At 41.6% G+C, this 19715-nt stretch overlaps 4 protein-coding genes across 4 annotated transcripts; 2 read left to right on the top strand and 2 right to left on the bottom strand.

Moving 5' to 3' along the window:
- The first annotated feature begins 1450 nt into the window (after window positions 1-1450).
- Window positions 1451-3501, top strand: tmem134 (transmembrane protein 134). The gene is made up of 8 exons (XM_068751310.1): window positions 1451-1537; window positions 1892-2154; window positions 2242-2309; window positions 2387-2473; window positions 2552-2628; window positions 2816-2860; window positions 3056-3109; window positions 3215-3501. Exons 2-8 carry the CDS (start codon window positions 1933-1935, stop codon window positions 3295-3297), a joined length of 636 nt encoding a protein of 211 aa, XP_068607411.1. The 5' UTR covers window positions 1451-1537; window positions 1892-1932; the 3' UTR covers window positions 3298-3501.
- Window positions 3502-4292: 791 nt separating this feature from the next.
- aip (aryl hydrocarbon receptor interacting protein) lies at window positions 4293-7550 on the top strand. The gene is made up of 7 exons (XM_068751112.1): window positions 4293-4391; window positions 4890-5072; window positions 5162-5350; window positions 5484-5660; window positions 5753-5894; window positions 6260-6483; window positions 6578-7550. The coding sequence occupies exons 1-7, from the start codon at window positions 4293-4295 to the stop codon at window positions 6581-6583; spliced, it is 1020 nt and encodes a 339-aa protein (XP_068607213.1). The 3' UTR covers window positions 6584-7550.
- Window positions 7551-8051: 501 nt separating this feature from the next.
- Window positions 8052-10964, bottom strand: cdk2ap2 (cyclin dependent kinase 2 associated protein 2). Its single transcript, XM_068751275.1, has 5 exons — window positions 10916-10964; window positions 10062-10217; window positions 9721-9812; window positions 8979-9099; window positions 8052-8637 (listed from the first exon to the last, which is right to left on the bottom strand). Exons 2-5 carry the CDS (start codon window positions 10114-10116, stop codon window positions 8570-8572), a joined length of 336 nt encoding a protein of 111 aa, XP_068607376.1. The 5' UTR covers window positions 10117-10217; window positions 10916-10964; the 3' UTR covers window positions 8052-8569.
- Window positions 10965-12834: 1870 nt separating this feature from the next.
- On the bottom strand, window positions 12835-18351 carry gpr83 (G protein-coupled receptor 83). Its single transcript, XM_068751035.1, has 5 exons — window positions 17917-18351; window positions 16679-16804; window positions 13875-14008; window positions 12962-13537; window positions 12835-12919 (listed from the first exon to the last, which is right to left on the bottom strand). Exons 1-5 carry the CDS (start codon window positions 18349-18351, stop codon window positions 12835-12837), a joined length of 1356 nt encoding a protein of 451 aa, XP_068607136.1.
- Window positions 18352-19715: the final 1364 nt, after the last annotated feature.

The following is a 19715-nucleotide window of genomic DNA, read 5'->3' as shown; positions in this document are numbered from 1 at the left end:
TGGGGAAGAGAACACAGAAACGATGAGATCGAGATCCTGCTTTGCTTTTTACGCATTCACAATCTCCATAGCTGTCATTTCTATACACTCTTGTGAGTTTAGCCCAGTGATTTTAATACGTGAGTGATAGTCGATCTGGGAAGCCATCTGTAAGGAGCCGGCCAATTTCTCTCTCAGCTTCTTCATGTGGAAGTGAACGCAGTGGAAGTCATGAGGCACAGCGAGAGCCGTCTCAATTGCTCTACGGATGTCACCCCTTGCACCTGAAATTGAAAAGCAAGTGTACAAATACCATAATTTAGACTAGAGTGATATTTAATGCTGCCAGCCATGATTGACATCAAACAAGAGGAAAAGCTCTGTGCCATTTTTCGCTGAGCATAGTTTTGATGAATATTTTGTTAGTGCTATTTTCTTTCTTCTTCTCACTTCTAACAAATGCCATGAAAGAACAAACCAGCAGTAGTTTGTCCTCAATAATATGCATCCCTCCTTCTTTGTCAGTCAGTTCCAAACCTTTAATTCTACTAAAGATGCGCATATTTGAGAAAAAGATCACAATGATTTACTTCAATCTGAATTAGAAATAACGAATATAAAGGTTGAATCTTACAACCAGGCTCTATAGATTTATAAAGTCCCCAGAAACCTGCTTCGGCAGTACTAACAGCAACTACTGCTAATATACCTTATAATATCTCCCCATGAGCTTCTGGCTCCCTGTGCACTTCAACTGCCTCTTTATACGTTCCATTAGTGAATGCTATAAACTTTGCTTCTTCCTCACTCTTGAGAGTTTTTATGCTTTTTCACATTACAATTTCTCATGGACAGAAACTGGAAGTACTGTTTGATGAACACAGTTCTAGTATCATTACTAGAAAAGCACTCAGAGAGTCCAAACCTCCACCAAGCAGCTCATGGATAAGTGGATAAGTGGCTGCAGATGAAACGATTGAGGTTGTCGGCTGTCGCATAAGATGGATGGATGGATGGATTGATCATAAATATATATAATAAATAAAATGCAATAATCAACTGACAAAATCTGACAGCATGAATCCTTCAAAACGTAAAAAAAAAAATTAATAATTGAAGTACAGTAGTTTGTAAGAAAAAACACTATGAATATTTTAAAAAAAATAAAAGATTTCTTTAAATACTTTTTTCCACTTTTTCATCACTTAGCCTCTGTCTAATGATTGAAATAAATTTATTTTATTATAGTCATTAAATTTAAGTCTATATTTCATGTGAGCGCGCTCGATCGTCGAATAGACATTTGATTAAGAGGACTGGCTGCTTCGGCACCAATGGGCGTAATCAGTCCTGAGCAATCGAGTGACGAGTGTTGCTGAGCGACAATTCTCCAAACTTCTCACAAACGCTTATTTACGCATCTGTAGAAGAAAATATAAAGGCCGCTTGTATCGACGTTTTAGATGAAGTTCTGATAAATAACAAGTATGTGACCCCGTCCTTAATAACCTGGAGAGAGGAGTTCGACCGCCCTGGATAAAAAGGAGTTAACCTAACAGTAAGTTTTCATCCTGGTCGTCTGAGCCGCAAGAACAATGGCAGAGGCGAGCAACGCAGCTAAAAAAGACCCTCCGTTATTCTACTTAAACATGGCGCTGCCCGCTGGAATATGTAACTATTTCAGACTTCACGGCTAAAATAGCTGTTTTAGCTCCGCTCGGTTTGGTTTCCGCTTTTGCAAAGCTGCAATTTATGGAGCTCTTGTTTCTTTTGTGCGTATGAGCCGACTTGAGAACAAGTAGTCACTTTCTAGCTCTGCAACTCGTGCAGTATTAGCCTGGCATACATGAAGGAACATTATAGACAGAGCGTGGTGCTAAATTTGACTTTGAATTTCATTCTGATTCGACAGTGAGCAGCATCGAGCCACAGGAGCCCAGGTTTTAACAGGCAATGGCGGCACAGTTTAATATCGACGATGCCTTTGTGTTGGAGGAAGAGGAGGAGGAGGAGGAGGGAGCGGTGTCTGATGCAGAGACGGAGGGGTGGAAGTCCAGAGACATGGACAGTGAAGGAGGGGAGATGACATTTGGTCCCCTCAGTTTCTCCAAGCCTCAAAGTCATCCCTCACCTGCTGCCACCGGTTCCCTCGACCACAGTAACCTGAAGTATCAGGCAAGCGTAGTAATACCTTACCGGTTGTACAAAAACACACTATTTCACGTAAAACTGCAACTCTGTCGTCGTCTGCTGGTTCTTTAGAATCTAGAAAATGAAGACGCCCTGGGCAGCAATGGCAACTCCTCTTTCAATAACTTCTTCAAAATCAGGTGGGACCCGTCGACGAGTTCCCCGTTCGTTTCCTCGTCTGAACGTGAGCTAAAGTCTGTTTCTGCTTTCTCCACAGTGACCCCGCGACCCTGTCTTACTGCAGCTCTCAGTGGTCCTTCAGCACCTTGAGTTCCGTGACGCAGCTTTCCGCACACTGCTGCGGGTACGTGTGAACGAGTCGAACGCGCACTCAAAAAGCGGCAGTGGGGCGAAACGTTTCAAACACAAATCTGATGTGTAGGTGGGTGTCCCATCCACTGGTGAAGAAGAATAGAAGAGTTGTCCTTGCTTCATTCCTTCTCCTCATCACTGGAGTTGGTAAATACCCATTAAAATATGTGTATTTTATTTATTTTTATGGGGGGAGAGGGGTTATTCCAGTGTTGTATGTTCTAATGCATTATTAAATGCATTAAAATGTATTCAATTTAATGAAAGGAATGTTTGCTTTCTCCCGTGCGTCATGTCCTCACGTCCCTCGTGTGTTTTTGTACTGTTTTTGTAGCTCTTATTTTCACAGGGGTTGTTGTACAGCTGAATCCAAATGCAGGTAAGAACTATAAGCCATTTGGGTAAACTTTTTTTGAGTCCAGAATTTATGCTATGTTTGTCCAAATTTAACATTTCAGCATTATCAACAAGGGCCTAATGTTAAATGTTAAAAATAGCTGCTCTGAACTATTGTGTGGTTGCATTTATTCACGTAGCTGATTACCGTGTGTGGTTAACGAAACTGTCCTTACAGGTGTCTCAAGTGCTATTTTCTATGTACCCGGATTTCTGCTCTTCATTCCTGGAGGTAAATAGATTATTTGGTTCCAATAACATTTTGTTTACATTTCTGTGGTTTTCCTTGTAAATATGGGTCTGTTGTTTCTGTTAATTAATAATGCTGTTCTTCCAGTGTATCATGTGATATACATCAGCTGTGCTGTCCATGGAAGGAGGGGCTTCAAATTGTTCTACCTTCCTTATTTTGAAAAATGACTTTTAACTCGACACAAAAAAAAATCACCACAATGTTTAGTTCTTTTTTTCTTAGAATGAATTCTATTTTGTCACTTGTAACAAGATGTATTGTCACATTTGTATTCCTTGTCATTGTAATGACCACTACTAAATCAACCACTCAGTGCCTCGAGCATGTTTCTACTACATGAAGTGAAATTACTGTATGTACCTGTATACACAAAAGACATTCGTTTTTTAAGGTGTGAATTCTGACTGTGAAATTACAATAAAACATTTGTATATTTTAATTTGTGTCATTTAAGATAGATTTCCAAATGTTGGAAAATGATGGCTTGGAGTTAACCTAACAGTAAGTCAAAGTGGTTATTAATGCTTAATTACAGTACTGTCAAAAACTATCAGCGTCACATTTTCTACCCATTCTAGTAGACAGCAAGTTTAGTCTGTGACTAATTAACTGTAAAAACAACACATTGAGTAATAGTGACTGCAAATGATAGAAAATTGAGATACCTGATAAAGTACAGTAACTGCATGAACAAATTAGCTATTTACCACAGGAAGAAAGCAATTCCAACAACTAAACATTTATTAAGTTATTAAAGCATACATAATTAATCTAGACAAGTAAAAATGTTGTTGCTTTGCTCAGACAACCACTATAGTGGTTAGCCTAACTAAATTACTGAAAAGTAATATAAGTAATATAAGAGTATATGCCTTTGATGTGTCAACAAGGACATGCGGAGTACAAATGTAAATAGTACATATTACGTTAGTGTGTTAATCTCACTGCACAGAAAGCAGAATATAAATAGGAATAAAAAAATATATTGTGTAGAAAATATAAACGTGTACAAATAAAAAAACATTTATTTTTTTAATGCAATACAGTACATTCACAAAAAAATGGCGTGTGCTCCAAAACGACGGTCCACGTGTAGGGGGCGCTGAGTTCGGGTATCTTCGGCAGAAACCGTAAGTTATCGTGAACTGAGACTCGGCTAAGGATGGAGGAAGAGGCACGCCAGCTTGCCGAGGAGGGAATAAGCAAGAAACTTCTCTGTCCGGGTAAAGGGGAGCTGCAGACCTTCCCCAACGGAACAAAGGTAGATTCATGTGCTCGACGTTTCGACGCTTTGTTGAAGTCAACTCATCCAATATACGAAATCCGTCGAGCCATGTTAGCTAATGCTATCACTTGCTAAAATACTGCTAAACCGCTGGCCTGGTAGATCTACTTTACTTTATACGCGCATTTATATCGACATCGTTTCCAGCTTCACGCGTTTTCTGCCAAATATATTTAGAAAAGGTTGTTTTTTTGCTCTCATTTTCGATGGGAAGTATTTTTAAGATAGCTTTCTCATCTGATGGGAAGTGGAGGGCGTAATGATTATGTGTTGATTAATTCTGATTGGTCGGCGTGTGATGTCAATCATTTTTGCGTCGTTCTGATTGGTCAGAACAAGATGGCGTAGTTGCTCTCAGGCTGGTAAAATTACTGCGGATCGCTCGTTTCTTTCTACTAAAAGAGACAAACAGTGACGTATCCTTTAAAACAGTGACGTCACAAACGAGTTAATCCGGACATTCTGTTTCACCAGGTGGTATTCCACTACCGGACCAGTCTGCAGGATGGGACCGTCCTGGATGACTCGAGGACTTTGGGGGGCCACAGCAAGCCGATGGAACTCATCTTGGGCAAGAAGTTTAAGCTCGCTGTGTGGGAGAGAGTCGTCACCACCATGAGACGAGGCGAGACGTCCCAATTTACCTGCGACACAAAGGTTACTGAGCCAGCAGTGTGGGATGTGGTGTGGTAAAAAAAAAACAACAACTTGTGCTTTGTGCATTAATAACTTCTGTAAAATTGCAGCACACGGCTTTGTACCCGCTCGTATCCCAGTCCCTGAGAAACATCAGCGCGGGTAAAGACCCTCTGGAGGGCCAGAGGCATTGCTGCGGCATTGCCCAGATCCATTCGCACCACTCTCTGGGCCACAAGGACCTCGATGAGCTTCAGGCCAAGCCGCAGCCCCTCGTCTTCACCATCGAGCTGTTAGAGGTGAGCGAGCCGGGGGGGGGGGGGGGGGCGTGGCCGGCGTTTATATGTTTTTATACTGCATTCGTAGAATGGAGGGGGGTTAGGGTTAGATACGCACAGCCTCCACTGGTCTTTCATATCTGCTTCTGCTCAGGTGCTGACCCCCGGGTCGTTTCAACTGGATGTGTGGGCCATGACGGACGAAGAGAAGCTCGAGCTTGTGCCTCAGATCCACGAGGAGGGCAACACGCTTTTCAAACGGGGCCAAATTAAAGACGCCTCTGAGAAGTACTACAACGGCATCGCCTGCCTCAAAAATCTGCAGATGAAGGTCAGGATGTTGTTGAATAAAAGAGGATACACTTTGGTTTCCATCTAAAACAAGCGCCTTCTCTTAACTCCTCTGCGTGACTCGCCTCTCAGGAGCATCCAGGAGATCAGTCGTGGATAAAACTGGACCACATGATCACACCGCTGCTTCTCAACTACTGCCAGTGCAAGCTGCTCCAGGGCCAATACTACGAAGTAATCGAACACTGCACGTCTGTGGTCTTCAAGTATGAGGGTAAGACATCGTTTGTTGTTGCTGTGCGACGTCTGTCTATTCAAAGTTCATTCCTGCCATTCTGTGGCTAGCGGCTAGTCAGTTACTCCCTCCGGTGCAAGTATTTTTACATTATAACACTTCATAATTATCAATCAGTTTATTATGATAACACCTGCCTGAAAGCTTGTCAAGAAATATACGCTAGTAAGATATTTTTATCTTGGGGGGGGGGGGGGTGTCTTGAGGGGAATGTCGTTGTCATGCCGCATCAAATAGAGCACAGTTATACATGTTGGTTGTTGTAAATATAACTTTACAGTTTCATGGTGAGGATGGTGAGTCTTCATTTCCGTTCATTATCTTTCCCCCCCCCCTCTAACAAGACAACGTGAAGGCCTTCTACAAGCGGGCGAAGGCCCACGCCGCGGTCTGGAACGACGGAGAAGCACGGGCAGACTTCGCTAAGGTGTTAGAACTGGACCCGTCTCTGGAACCGTCTGTCGCCAAGGAGCTGAAGGTCATGGAAGCAAAGATCCGCACCAAAGACAAGGAGGACAAGAGTCGCTACAAAGGCTTATTCAGTCAGCCGCCTGCCACTGCCACTACCGTTGAGTCTCGTTTAAATTGCTATTAACTCCTAAAGCATTTTCTTTAAATAACACAATGGCAGTGAAATGTCTGCTTCTGCTTGTCCTCTTCAGGGCTGAATCTCACAGACCTGTGAGGAGACCTTTAATGATGGAGGAGAAACAGACGCTGCTGGTGTTTCCCGTTTTGCCCTTCATGGCACACAGAAGACGTTCATGCACACCGACAGGTCATGCACACTACCAAGTCACCCAACATGTACTTTCAGCATTCATTCCTTCTTGCCTTATCCCCCCCCCCCCCCCATTGAATCCATTATTTTTAATGAGGACATGCTGACATAGTCAGCCTGGCTTAAACGAAAGTCTGCAACTCAATGAAAACCTCAGATCTGCCTGACCGGGCAACATCACTCGCAAGCCTGGAGATCTCGATCTCGGTTCGCACCTTGTAAAAGGAAACATCCAGACTTCTACCAAAGTAGAATTCTTTCAAGTTCAAGTCAGATCTCTTTGTAAAGTCACTATACATAGTAAATGTTATAGCCTTGAACTATTTGTTACTGTATTGGAAATAATAGCTTACACACGTTATATTGCTGTCTGAGCTATTCACAGCTGCTGGGTAATCTAAAATTAAGCTTTTTATTATTTTATATTCCTTGTGTACACACACACACACACACACGCCTCTGCCATGCACCACCAGATGCCCTGCTCCAACCGGTTACAGGGGAAGCACTGGAACGAGAGGGAGAACCTTCGCCTTGTCGGTGTGACTGGGAAACGAGAGTGGACTGTGACAATCATAATTTAATACACATGGCTTTGTGTCGGGGTTTTTTTTTTTGCATTCTTATTTAATACACGTTAAATATTACAATTTTATCTATCAAGATGAACTAAATGGTAAAAGTCTCAATATTGTCTTTACTTGCCGACTCATGACTCTTCGTGTGACGCAGCAGGTTGGCCGACGACTCCTGTCTGAAGTGAGACTATTGTGATGATGTAACTCAAAGATGTGTATCCCCAGCTTTCTGTATTAAAATACTTGCCCTGCTGACACGGCATGTGGAAGAAAGGCTACTTGCGTTCCTCTTGTATTAAGTGTACAAATATGTCATTACATAGATACTTTATGAAGGGCACTTACGGAACATTCTGTCTTCGTTCTCATCGTAGCCTTCATCAGTAGCTAGTATACTTGGTTAAGTACAGCTTTTACAGTAAATGTTCCTGTGCTGATAGGCTTGACAAAGAGCTGCTTCAGCTGACTCATAAGTTCCAGATCAACTAAATGGATTTTCCAAGGCTGATGTAACAAAAATAAATAGCTGTTCAATAGAGCCTGCCAGAGTCGAAGTAATAAAAGCCTTAATGTATAAATAACTAGATCTGAAACTCTGAACTCAAAGGAATTAAAAAAAAAAAGAACTACTATGGCCACTACTTCAGTACGGTTCAGTATCTGTCCTACTGGTGCTGATGAGTTTATGTGAATATTTAACCTCAGTTGAACATTTCATAGGTGCTTTCCAAAGTAAGCAGCCAGTGAGGATTTTTCTTTTGTTATTTAATTAAGATATACATACTGAACTGCAAAAATTCGGTTTACAAAATTTCCATACTAAGAAATTAACTTGGGATGTACAGAGTTCTTGGGGAGTAAGAAACATAGCAAAGGTGAATGGAAAACGGGGTACAGTGAAGACCAGTAACATAAAATACTCAGAATGAGAAACTTAATACAAGTTTAACATTGAGTTCTGCTTCATTAAAAAAAACAAATTCAATTGCTCTTAAGGGCAAATCATATTTAAAACAGTTATATCCAGTTTGCTGTGGTCTTTACCCACAACTACCTAAAAGTGTTGAAATTACCCCCACACTAATCTCAAAATATACAAAACTGCATTCAGTATACAGTACAAAGGTAACAAAGTTTGTAATGAACAGAATAGGTGTGGTGAAATGCAGGGATTGGTAAAGAATGATGGCAAGGAACGCACAAAAGGTTGGAGGAATCAAGAAAATGGTTATAAAAGGGGTGATTTCAGGGAGGACAGGCTTCTAGGGGAAGAGTGAGGGGGTCTTTCCCAAAGGTTATGTGCGGGCACTTCGCTCGGTTTCTGCAAGACACTCCCTGACTAGTGCACGAGCATGGATTATACCTGAAAAAGAAACGCACAAGGAGTTCAACGAACAAGCGCCTCAAATGACATCGATCTAAACAGAGCAGGTCACGTTAAACACAAAACTGGGTTTAGTCGTCCTGTTAGATCAGCACCGCTGAGGTTTATAAAGCATGTGGTTCGATTCCATTCATCCCACATTACGTTGGCACTGTAAGGGCAACATTTAAACCGTGTTCTAATTGGTTGGTTCCTAAAAAGGCAGAAAGTTTTGAATGAAAAGCAAACAAAATGTACGGAAACACACCTTCGTCCACGCCACACACACAGATAGCATGACTTGCAGTGGAGTTAAACATTCATTATTAAGAAAGTTATACCTCTCTTTAGCCTCTCCATCGCACTCTTGCTGCCAGCATATGTTGGCCTGATCTCGCGGCTCATCTCTTCGATGACAGACAGGAGCTCGCTATAGGTGGACCCCTGAGACACTTTGACAGGCTGTGTCGGTTCGTGAACATGTCATGTTTGGGGAGAAACAAAAAGAGATAAAGTAAAGATGAAGAATGCTGAAAATGTGAATTCTTGCTAAATCAAAGTGGTCTGATCTAAAACGGAGGAATGTTTAATGATTTGGGATTTAATAGTTCTCCTGCTGTTCCAATCTTATCTCCATAATGGCATCCTCGCTGCTGTAATCAAAGTCCTTTTTTCTTTCGTTTCATATTATTAAAAAAAAAAAAATATGAAGAAAGAAAAGTGCATTGGCATCCTTGGTCGTTCATGTCGCTCACATGGCTGCAGCTTTCTCAAAATAACGTGTTCTTTTGAGGATGTTTTCATTTTTTTAAGGTTGATTGACGAGATCAAACTCTCCCCTCCCCCATTTAGAATACCAAACAGCTGAATTATACCTGAACTGCTTGTTTCTGTCTTCATGTTGCATACTTAAAAAGCTTAAAAGTCACTCTAATTTTCAAATTAATATTTGACATTTAAAGGTCATTTTTCAACTCCACGCTCGAACATGTTTGGCATTTTTATGTGCAAATTTGTGAGAAATTATTGTCTTTTATTTTTCAATTTGCAAAATAACAATACAGATAAATACTACAGACAAACCTGAACAAAGCCCATAGAGGGGGGGCCAAAGTCACTGAATGCAGGCCTGAAGTTGGATGATGAGGGCAGTGATGGAGACGGGACAGAAGAGCCTGAACATAGGAGAGAGATAGTTTATTTAAGAGTAACTGATACCGATACCAAAGAAACGCACAGCATTATTTATGATCATTCTATCAAAGCTTATTTGGCTTTAATATTGAGAAACACACCACTGGTACTTTAGCTGGCGAGCACAATAACATCCCATGGTCATAGTGCAAAATGCTTTATATCCGTCACAATAATGGAAACTTGCCAGTGATTTCTAGTGGAACTTTAAAACTGTGTAGTGTCAGAACCTGGTGGAGTGTGGTTGGAGCCGACCGGCGCCGGAGCGATGGGTTTGTAACTCATGCCGATTTCGGGAGGCAGCTCGCCGTACGACGCTCCGCTTCCTTCCGTCCCGTCGACCCGGTGCTTATACAGCTTTACTGGTGGTGGTGAGCTCCTAGGAGCTGGTGCAAACAAAAGGTTAGCTTCCATCAAGTGCACGAGATAAACTCGATCATCATCAACTAAATACAATGTTAAATTAACGGAGCACTTTTAATAAATCGTTTCCATTATTTACATTAAGAGCCCTATATCAATTGAATGAAAATTTATACTGAAATAGTCTTTAAATGGATTCATTCATTCATTCAAATGTGAATTTTAAACTTCCTGATGTGTAATTTTGTTCATGGATCTCTCGTTGGATTTTGAAAGGTCTTACTTCTACGAGCAACTTCCCTTCGTGGGTGATAACTCGAGAACGTGCGTGTACGACAGAGCTATCTATCTACGCATACAAGTATGCGTGTGCGCGTGCGTGTGCGCGCGTGTTGCATGTAAATACGTGTGAAGTGAGACCAGTCAGAGGAAAAGCGTTACAATTTGTAACCAAAGTTCTCAATGTCAGAGGTGTCTAATGGCAGAGACGCTGACGTTAGCGTGAGAGCAAGCAGTCAAGCTAACTACTGTACTTGGTGCAGCTCGATCGGCTAGCTTTCACCGGTTAGCATAACAATAAGTGTAGAACACAGAAGGCTAACAGTTGTGATATGTCGTCAATATTCAACATAAATAAAATAAAAAAATAGGTCTGTCGTCTTCGCTTGTGACAAGTTACGGACCGCAAACCCTCTAAACGAGTTATTTGTTATTGTTTTACCTTTGTAAAAAGACTTAAAAGGATCCTCTTTGGGAAACAAGCACAACCTGGCTCCTTTCCCTGTGTGAGCATGCGCAGAAGAGTGATACTACTATTAAAGCCGTACGCACACGCAGGCTGATGAATGATGACGTAGGCTGTGACGTAATGTAAACGCGCAAAAACTAAACCAGATTTATAATATAAAAATAAGAATCCACGACAATTGATTTAATTATCTTATTGATTAAAAAAAATGTATCGTTAACTTTTTTTTAATTAAAGAAAATGTCCTGCAGATGCCGAAAGGGTCTGATAATATGTAGTTATTGAATAAAAATAAAACAGAGAGTAGGATTACCAATTCTGTGTTAATATTTGATTGGGCCCCAGACCTTTCCAGACTGGGAAGGTTGGGACCTGAGGTCAAAAAGATTAAGAACTGATGTTGTAAAGGATTGTACTTAAAAGTGGTGATTTTATCAAATGCAGTGTGTCAAGAAAGAAAAGTAATTAAAATAGTCCAGTTTCTTTGAAAAAAGGAAAAAAGAAAGAACACAAATGTTCCAAGTTATTGTTTAAAATCTTGTTTTTTTCTGTTTTTATTTAATATAAATGTTAGAATTAGAAGCATTTTCATATATTTTAATGTACTCAAATAGTCACCCACATACACAGAAGCACAAATTTACACACACCCTTGAACTATTATCTATTAAAGACAAAAATACATTAATAAGAGATCATTTCACTAAACTAACCTAAAATAAACATCTATACTACTATATTTTCTTGTATTTTACAGTTGACATGTAAAACCACAGGAATATGAACACACATTTACTGACACGTACAGAATTTGCTTTACAAGAGACAAAGAACACCATCATTTCATTATCTGTCATTGCCATCTTTTAATTTTTTTTTGTACTTATTTTAATAAATAAAGGGCATTTAAGTCTCCTATTTCAACCTGAATATGTTGGTGCAGAATGTCATGCAGCAACCTTCAAAGCTGAACATATATAACATATTTTACGGCCACTTTTGTTTTCACCTGTGATTTGTATAAACCCAGTGTCGGTGAGGTTCGGGTTTGGCTCAGTGGCAGCAGAAAGAGAGTGGGAGCGCTTCAGGGAATGATGCCGGGGAGGGAGAGATTATTTCTCACATATGTGATGGACTTATTGATCGCCCTCCTTTATGTGCAGAAGTGTGCTGGACCTGAGATGAGTTTACTGAGACTGAGATGCACACCAGGCAAAGCTGAAAAGCTGGAATTTATGTGTATTCAATTTTTGTCTTAAATGAAGTGTGTTTGCGGCATCATTTGCACTATCGACCCCGAGAGAGCCCATGGTAGTGACCATTGATGAAAGAACTGAGCCGAACAGTCATGCTGTTTTATATCTGCAATTCCCTTTGTTAGCCTTTCAAGCAGAAAATGTGTTCCCATTTCATCTTTTCTGCAGACAAGCAAGTCTGACAAAACACAAAGATGAGCAATTTTTCAAGACCTAACCTGAACCAAAGATGTGCTATGTATCAAGAGGAACGAGAGCTCAAAGATGACAAACACTTGGGAGGGACAAAATAGGTAGGTGCAAAACAAAAATCTTGACAAAATAAAAAAAAAGATTGCTCGAGGAAAAGATGTAAAGCTGTCGCATCAATACATCAGCATGTCGCAATATACTTTGGACGATTTGAGAATGTGGTTTTAAGTTCAAGATCAGCTGCTAAATGCAAATAGTGGGCAAATAAATGAGGGCAAAGAGTTTTGAGTTATGCTTAGTGAGAGGGAAGAAATTATTATGGACCAAAGATGCTTGTAAAAAGTGTGACAAGCAGCGTGTGAAAAGATGGAAACTGGAAAATCACTATGATTACAGTTTCTTCTGTTACAAACAGGATTCAGAATTGTAAATATCGTAATCCTATCATATTGTGGCTGCTGTTTCACGATAGTTTGCATCGACTATGGGCTCCACAGAGAGGATGTCGGTTCTTCCTGTGAGTACTTGCCTGGTGGTGAGGAGCACATCTGTATATTTCTTATTTTGGGACCGACTCGAAGGGGCACAAGGGGACAAAGCGTGGCTTGTGGGTTTGTGGGTGTCAGGCCAGGCAACTCTGTGACGGGGTGCAGCCTCAGGGCAGCGCTCCGGCTCCAATTCAACCACCACCCTCCTCTTCCTCTGGCACAAGTCTACGAGGAGTCTCAGCTCCTGTCGGAAAACGGGATTCAGACAGCAGTAGATGAAGGGGTTGTAGCATGTGGAGCTCATAGCCAGCCAGTGAAAGCAGAAGAAAAGGACGTTAGAAGAATTAATGGCCTGGCTGGACAGCAGAACTACGTAGCAGTTGAGTGGCAGCCAGCAGACGGCAAACACCCCGACCACCAGAAGCAGCATGGCCAATGTCCGCCAGCGCTTTCTTCTCCGCGCAGTGTTCTGAGCCGTTGTGGCGTCACCAATAGGATTGTGGCACCACAGTCGGCAAGCCACAGTGGCGTAGGATGCTGTGATGATGAGGAGGGGCAGCATGTAAAGCAGTATGAAGGTCAGGAGGTCAATATACTGCCAGTAGACATCCGATGGCTCTGGGAAATCTGGGACACACAATCGACGCTCCTTTTCCTTACTGGTGAAGACAGTTACAGTACAGAAGAGACAAGAAAGGCCTGTTAATCGTGAGCGAGGCAAGATCATCATAAAGCTGCAAATACACACAGACATATTCTCCTTTGGTAACGTTTATACCGAAAAAGCTCATTTTTTTGGTATAAAATGCTGGAGATGCAACTGATTGCAAGGTTGGTGGCCCCAGAGGAATCATATCCTGTTGCTTTTCCCTCATACGGTCTGGGGATCAGTGAAAAAGCTTTCCATCGACACAATCAAAGTCGTTCTTTAAATGAAGAAATAACAATCCCATTTGATTTCCCGTTATTGAAACTCTCCAGACCGTTTCACGTTACCTGTATGTGAAAGTAAGGAGCTTCTGGTAGATTGCATGCGGGAGGGAGAAGCAGCTGGCCATTACCCAGATAACGGCAACCCAAACGCCACCTTGTGTCAGGGACATGCGATGTCTTAAAGGATGCAAAATCACCTGAAAATACAGTGTAAATACACAGAGAAACACACACACACACACACACACACACACGCACACACACTCTGTCAATGCATATAACACACGTTTATGTGTACATCAGTCAGCTCTTTCTTAGATGACACGACCCACCATTCCATATAGAAATAGAAATGTTGTTACTTGAAAGCACACTTTTTGTCGTGCTCACCTTTATGATATGTCAGGGGAATTCACTGTTCAGAGAGTTTTTAATTCTCTAAACAGATACCGACTCGGTGTGATGACTCATGTTTAATACATGCAGCAGGGAGAGAAGACTCGGAGAGTCCTCTGACAACTGTAAGATTCCTACAGCCTTTGTAACCTTCTTAACAACAGATGTACAATTTACAGCACCCAGCTCTTCCACCAATTCATTTCCTTGGTGAGTTTAACATTGACGACCATCTTCTGTAATTTCCTCTCGGGTCACTGAAGCTGTTTTATAAATGCCTTGACTATTCCTCACAGACAGTCACACAGCCATTTCATGGCTTATACACATATCCATCCATCCATTTTTCTTGTAGACAAGACAATAACAATCGTCCCGTCCACGGCTGCAGTCTCGCCCTCTGAGTTTGGTGAAGGTCCACATGAACTGCCTGTGTAACCGGGTGATTGGTGGCAATTAGCAGGCAGGTGTGGAAGCACCTGTAATCTATTGCCACTGATGGGGCGGGGCGTATATAGGCGCGGCCCCATATGCGCAACGCTGCGCCTGCAACCTTCCTGTCTGTGCTCAATTCACTATTAAGCAAGGATTTCAGTTAGCAGGAGCAAATACTGTTTATGATGGACCAGAAATTCCAACATCAGAATCCCGTTAGTGGTCTATACTTGATTAATTCAAGTTGCTCACGGCAAAATAAAGCACAAGCTTGGGGTCTGTGACATCAGCGGAGGTACCAACAGAGGTGAAACACGCATCTGTATAAATGTAAAGTGAACATGAGTCCAGTATTAAGAATCCATTAAAAGCTGACCCCTTGACAAACCTGAATGAGTCTTTCCTATTTTGACAACATTTATTGTTTTGTCTCAGCAAACAATTCTTAACTGTTGCTTCAGAAACAAGCTCTGAAGGTCATTAGCAGGAAATCAATCCATGAGCAGCAGGATGTGAAGATGCTTCTTTTGAGTTGGGGAAGAATGTTCTAACGAGTTAATGCTTTTCAGTATCGACAAAATCAGTTTGGTTCACAAAAAGATTCATTCATTCATTTATTAATGAACAAAAACAGATCAAAATGGTTCAATGGTGTTAGATGGTTTCTTCAGGGAGTAACCTTGAATAAGTGCTGCTTTCTGCTTTGCTTTCAGAGTGTGGTAAAAATCTGACAGGATTCATTTGTGAATGTTGGTGTTAAGAATTGGAAACAACTTTCAATCTATCTGCAAAGCACACTGGAACTGAAAGAAGATCTAACAAAAGGATTTAAAATTGAATATAGATTTGAAAAACAAGCCAGACACAGGGTCAAACAGATCGATTGAGGGTTTGCTATTGTTGTGGCTACAGTACTGTTTGTAATGTTTTGTATTGTGTTACTTCTGTTCTGATCTAGTTCTATGAACACGCAGTTCTGTAATCTTGATGAAAAGGTGAAAAGAGTTTGTAAGCGTACCTCATGCAGTCATGGCAACAACAAAAAATTCTGCAAACATCTGTCCTGCCTCTATAGGGGTTGAGCCCCCCTCAAAGGTCTGAGCCTATAGAACTGCCCCTGCTTGGTCAGAGGGTAATTTTGGCCTTCAAGTATTTGCATGTCATCTTCAAATCTTTATGTCTCCTTTATGCTCTCTGTCCATCTCTCTGGTGTCAACTGTACATTTAGATAATTATACTAACTAATTAATCATGCGCCAATCCTCCATATATTAGAGCAGGCATGGGCAAACCCAGGCCCGGGGGCCATATGCGGCCCGTTGGTCTTTTTAATCCGGCCCACCAAACTTGTCCAAATTATATTATTAAATAAAATGGTATTATAATTAAACCTCATTCATTTGACCTTTTCTCTGTAATGCTGCCTGTAAAAGGCCAAATCCTTTCATGCAATAGCTTTCATGTGTCATTTTTATTAGCTCACACAAATACTCCATCCATATGTTCTTGGTCCGGCCCCTCTGTCAAATTTTAGAACCTATTGTGGCCCGCGAGTAAAAATGTTTGCCCTCCCCTGTATTAGAGCATGTTGGCTGCTTGTTTCATATAAACATGATATAAAAGAAAAACATCTCACAGACACCTGATGTCACTAAAACCTCTCTTGCTCTTCTTGCTCATGCACCACCGTGTATGAACTAATTTGTTTACTCAAACTTGTGTTCAATGGTCCTTGAAAGCATTAATGGGTTCCACCACTCCACAGAACACTGGCATGCTATTTTTATTTTTTCCACATAATCCTGTTGATAAAACTGAAACACAAACATCACCTATACTTGGAGAAGATAAAGTTTTTATAAACATGTCTATTTTTTTTAATGCAAAATTCCAATCCAAAGTAGTATCCATCAATCTAGAAAAGTTCAAGTCACAATATGTGTGCTATAGAATTCCACACATCCCACAGCCCCTGCGATTGAAGGAAGCTCTGAAAGAAACAGGAGGAGCTTCTTCTCCTCCTGATGGAGACTAACCTGTCGTCGATCCAGTGCGATGGCGGTGAGCGTGAGCGTGGAAACGTGCAGGGAGCAGTACTGCACAAAACGACTGATGTGACACATTGCCCTCCCAAACACCCAGGTGCTGTTCACGAATCGGACCTGATGGAACACACACACACACACACACACACACACACACACACAACATCATATAAACCAATATTTACCAGCTTCACTGATCTAGTACCAAAATGGGAATGGGAATATGCTTCCAAAAAGGGTTCACACACACTTCCGCTTTCCTCCCCCTCCCCTTGAAACCTGCACCATCTTCTTTTTGGGTGAAAAATATTCACTCAATCATTTTCTTTTGTTTTAAACGAGTATTTTTTTTATATGATTGAAAGTTTTTCTATCAACTTATTGTCACGGTCAGACGCTTCACACTCAAATCACTGTATTGAAAAAAATAATAATTTCAATATAAAATAGCAGTATAATACTTAGAAATATTACATCTCATTAATTCATCACGACACTGTTCAGTTTTGCAAAGTTTCATTCATGCGTCAGTCTCAATTTATTAGAGACTGATTTTGAATCTCCAGCGCGTGTCATGTTTTTAATTATAATTAAAGAATATTGCTCTCACACTTTTACTGAAATATGTGTCTCTCTTTTTGCTATTCCACTGCTCAGTCCTCTAAACAGTATCTCCATCGATCCCTCTCTGATAGCCCAACAAAGGTTGTTGAACATCCTCCGCATTTTAATGGCCTGTTGTTATGTGCTGAACATATGCGCGATGGCGCAATGATTAGCGCAGTTGCCTCACAGCACGGATTCGATTCCTTTCTGTGCGGAGTTTGTGTCTGCGTGGGGGTTTTTTTTCGTGATTTCCTTGCACCTCCAAAAGTCCGCATGTTTGTAGACTGCGCACAAGTGTGCGACGCGCGGTTTTACGCATGAAGTTACGGACAGAATCTACGCGTTTGACATTTCTAAGTAAGATTGATGTGACTAAAAGATGAGCGTCTGTTAATATGTTTGTTTCCCCACACATTAGTTAGACCTCCGCCACTTTTTGGTAAGATTCAGAGGAGGTTCTCGTTATTAATGATTGCATTTTGCACAGATTGTCACTGTATGACAGAATATTTGGTCTGATCACGCAGTAAATGTTGTATCTTCGGTTTCACAGTGCAAAACGTGGCGTAAAGATCTTATTGAACTGATATTATTGCGCGCGAATGGAAACTTCAACGCCTCACCAGGGTAAATGGCGTGTTGAGCACGGTGATGAAGATGTCAGCCACAGCCAGGTTCATAATAAACAAGCTGGTGGAAGACTGGTTCCGTTTGTTCTTCACCACAACGTGACACACCAGCGTGTTCCCGAACAGAGAGATCACAATGATCACAGAGTACGCGGCCACCAGCAGCGCCTTTACGCACGCGTCCTGCGCCCGCCGCCCGCGGCGCTTCTTGCTGGCCAGGGAATGCCAGTCCTCCAGCAAGCCGTCGTCAAAGTCGAAGAGGAAGAAGCGAGATGTCCCGTTATCCGACTGCCGTGAAACGTTAACTCCACGCTCCGCGTAATCAAACAGTCCCTCTCCCAAAAGTGAGGAGTCGTTGAGTCCCGCTGCTGCTGGCCCGGCGGCGCTGATCATCCAGAGCAGCGCAGACAAACCAGCGCGCAGTCTCATCGTCTCAAACGGTTGTTTTTATTTGCTGCCCGTCCGTGCGCCTGAAGGGATGCAGGGATGCTGAAGCAGGCGCAACAAGTTCCACGGCGCAGCTCCTTTTAAACGACGGAGGTGCCAACGCGCATGTGTGAGTGTGTGTGTGTGTGTGTGTGTGTGTGTGTGTGTGTGTGTGTGTGTGTGTGTGTGTGTGTGTGACATGAGCATAGCAGCAATCACATTAGAAAATAACAGCTCAGATTCAAAATAATTCAAAAGTCACATGGAAAGCTGACAGAACTCCAAACGCGACCGCTGAAACGGGAATGGCCGAGAAAATAGCAGCAGAAACCAAAAACAAAACAGAATAGCGTTGACACGCTTTTTGTTTTGCCAAGCTTCTTCTTCTTTTTTCTTTTTTTTTCAGGGACGCAGCTCTCTGTCTCTCAAACTTGATGGATGCAGTCGATGAGACAACACGATTCCTCCCCCCTATATCTTCTCAATGTCTCAAGTGTAGCCGCAAAGACAAACTGCTATATAATGAAAGTTAATTTATTTATAGTGATTCAATAAATAATACAACACATACTGTCTGTTGCAGCTTCAGGGTGGACAAAATACACGTGAATTAATCAACTAACTTAATGAAACAAAGAAAACCAAATCACAAGACACTTGCGTCCCAGAACAGAACAGAACAGAACAGAACAGTCGACCTTTGCTTTGATTATAAACTAGAAAAGCTCTCAGAACACAGACCTCCACCAAGTAGCTCATCCCCCTCCTAATTGGATTTACACAATCCACATGTTGATCTGGATCATCACCAAAAGTTTAGAAACTGTTCTTGGTATTTTTATACACCAACTAATTACACTATAAATCTAATTATGAGGGGAAATGAGCTGCTTGGTGGAGTATTGCGCGGTCCGAGTGCTTTTCTAGTCTGGTCACATCACCCAAGTAAAGCTCATGAATACATCCGCCCTCAGGCAAACATGAGCGCGTTGATGGGAGCTGAGGCCAAAACTTCAGGTGACCTGGCAAGCAAAAACACGAAAGTTTGGAGACTGCATGAATAAAAAGTAGGAGGAAAGCACAACAATCTTTGATTAATTTTCATTTATTTTCCGTAACCCAGCTGTACACAGACCACGCCTTAAGGAGCCATGGAATTTAGATAATTGGTTAAGCTGCTGGGCGTCGAGTATAAATTCAACAGATGTTGGAGATAGATAATATTATTGTTTCTATTCCTGTGTTATCTGTAGGTCATGTTGTTTTCCTGATTAATTATTTATTCTTGAATCCACTTGCACGTCATCCCTATTTGTCAGAATTATTAAAATGTTGCTGATAATTTACAGGGTAAATCTTGTCTTTTG

Source organism: Brachionichthys hirsutus, chromosome 17 (assembly GCF_040956055.1).
Source record: "Brachionichthys hirsutus isolate HB-005 chromosome 17, CSIRO-AGI_Bhir_v1, whole genome shotgun sequence".
Classification (NCBI taxonomy): Eukaryota; Metazoa; Chordata; class Actinopteri; order Lophiiformes; family Brachionichthyidae; genus Brachionichthys; species Brachionichthys hirsutus.
The sequence above is the reverse complement of the archived record's forward strand: the minus strand, read 5'-3'. Positions and strand labels throughout refer to the sequence as shown.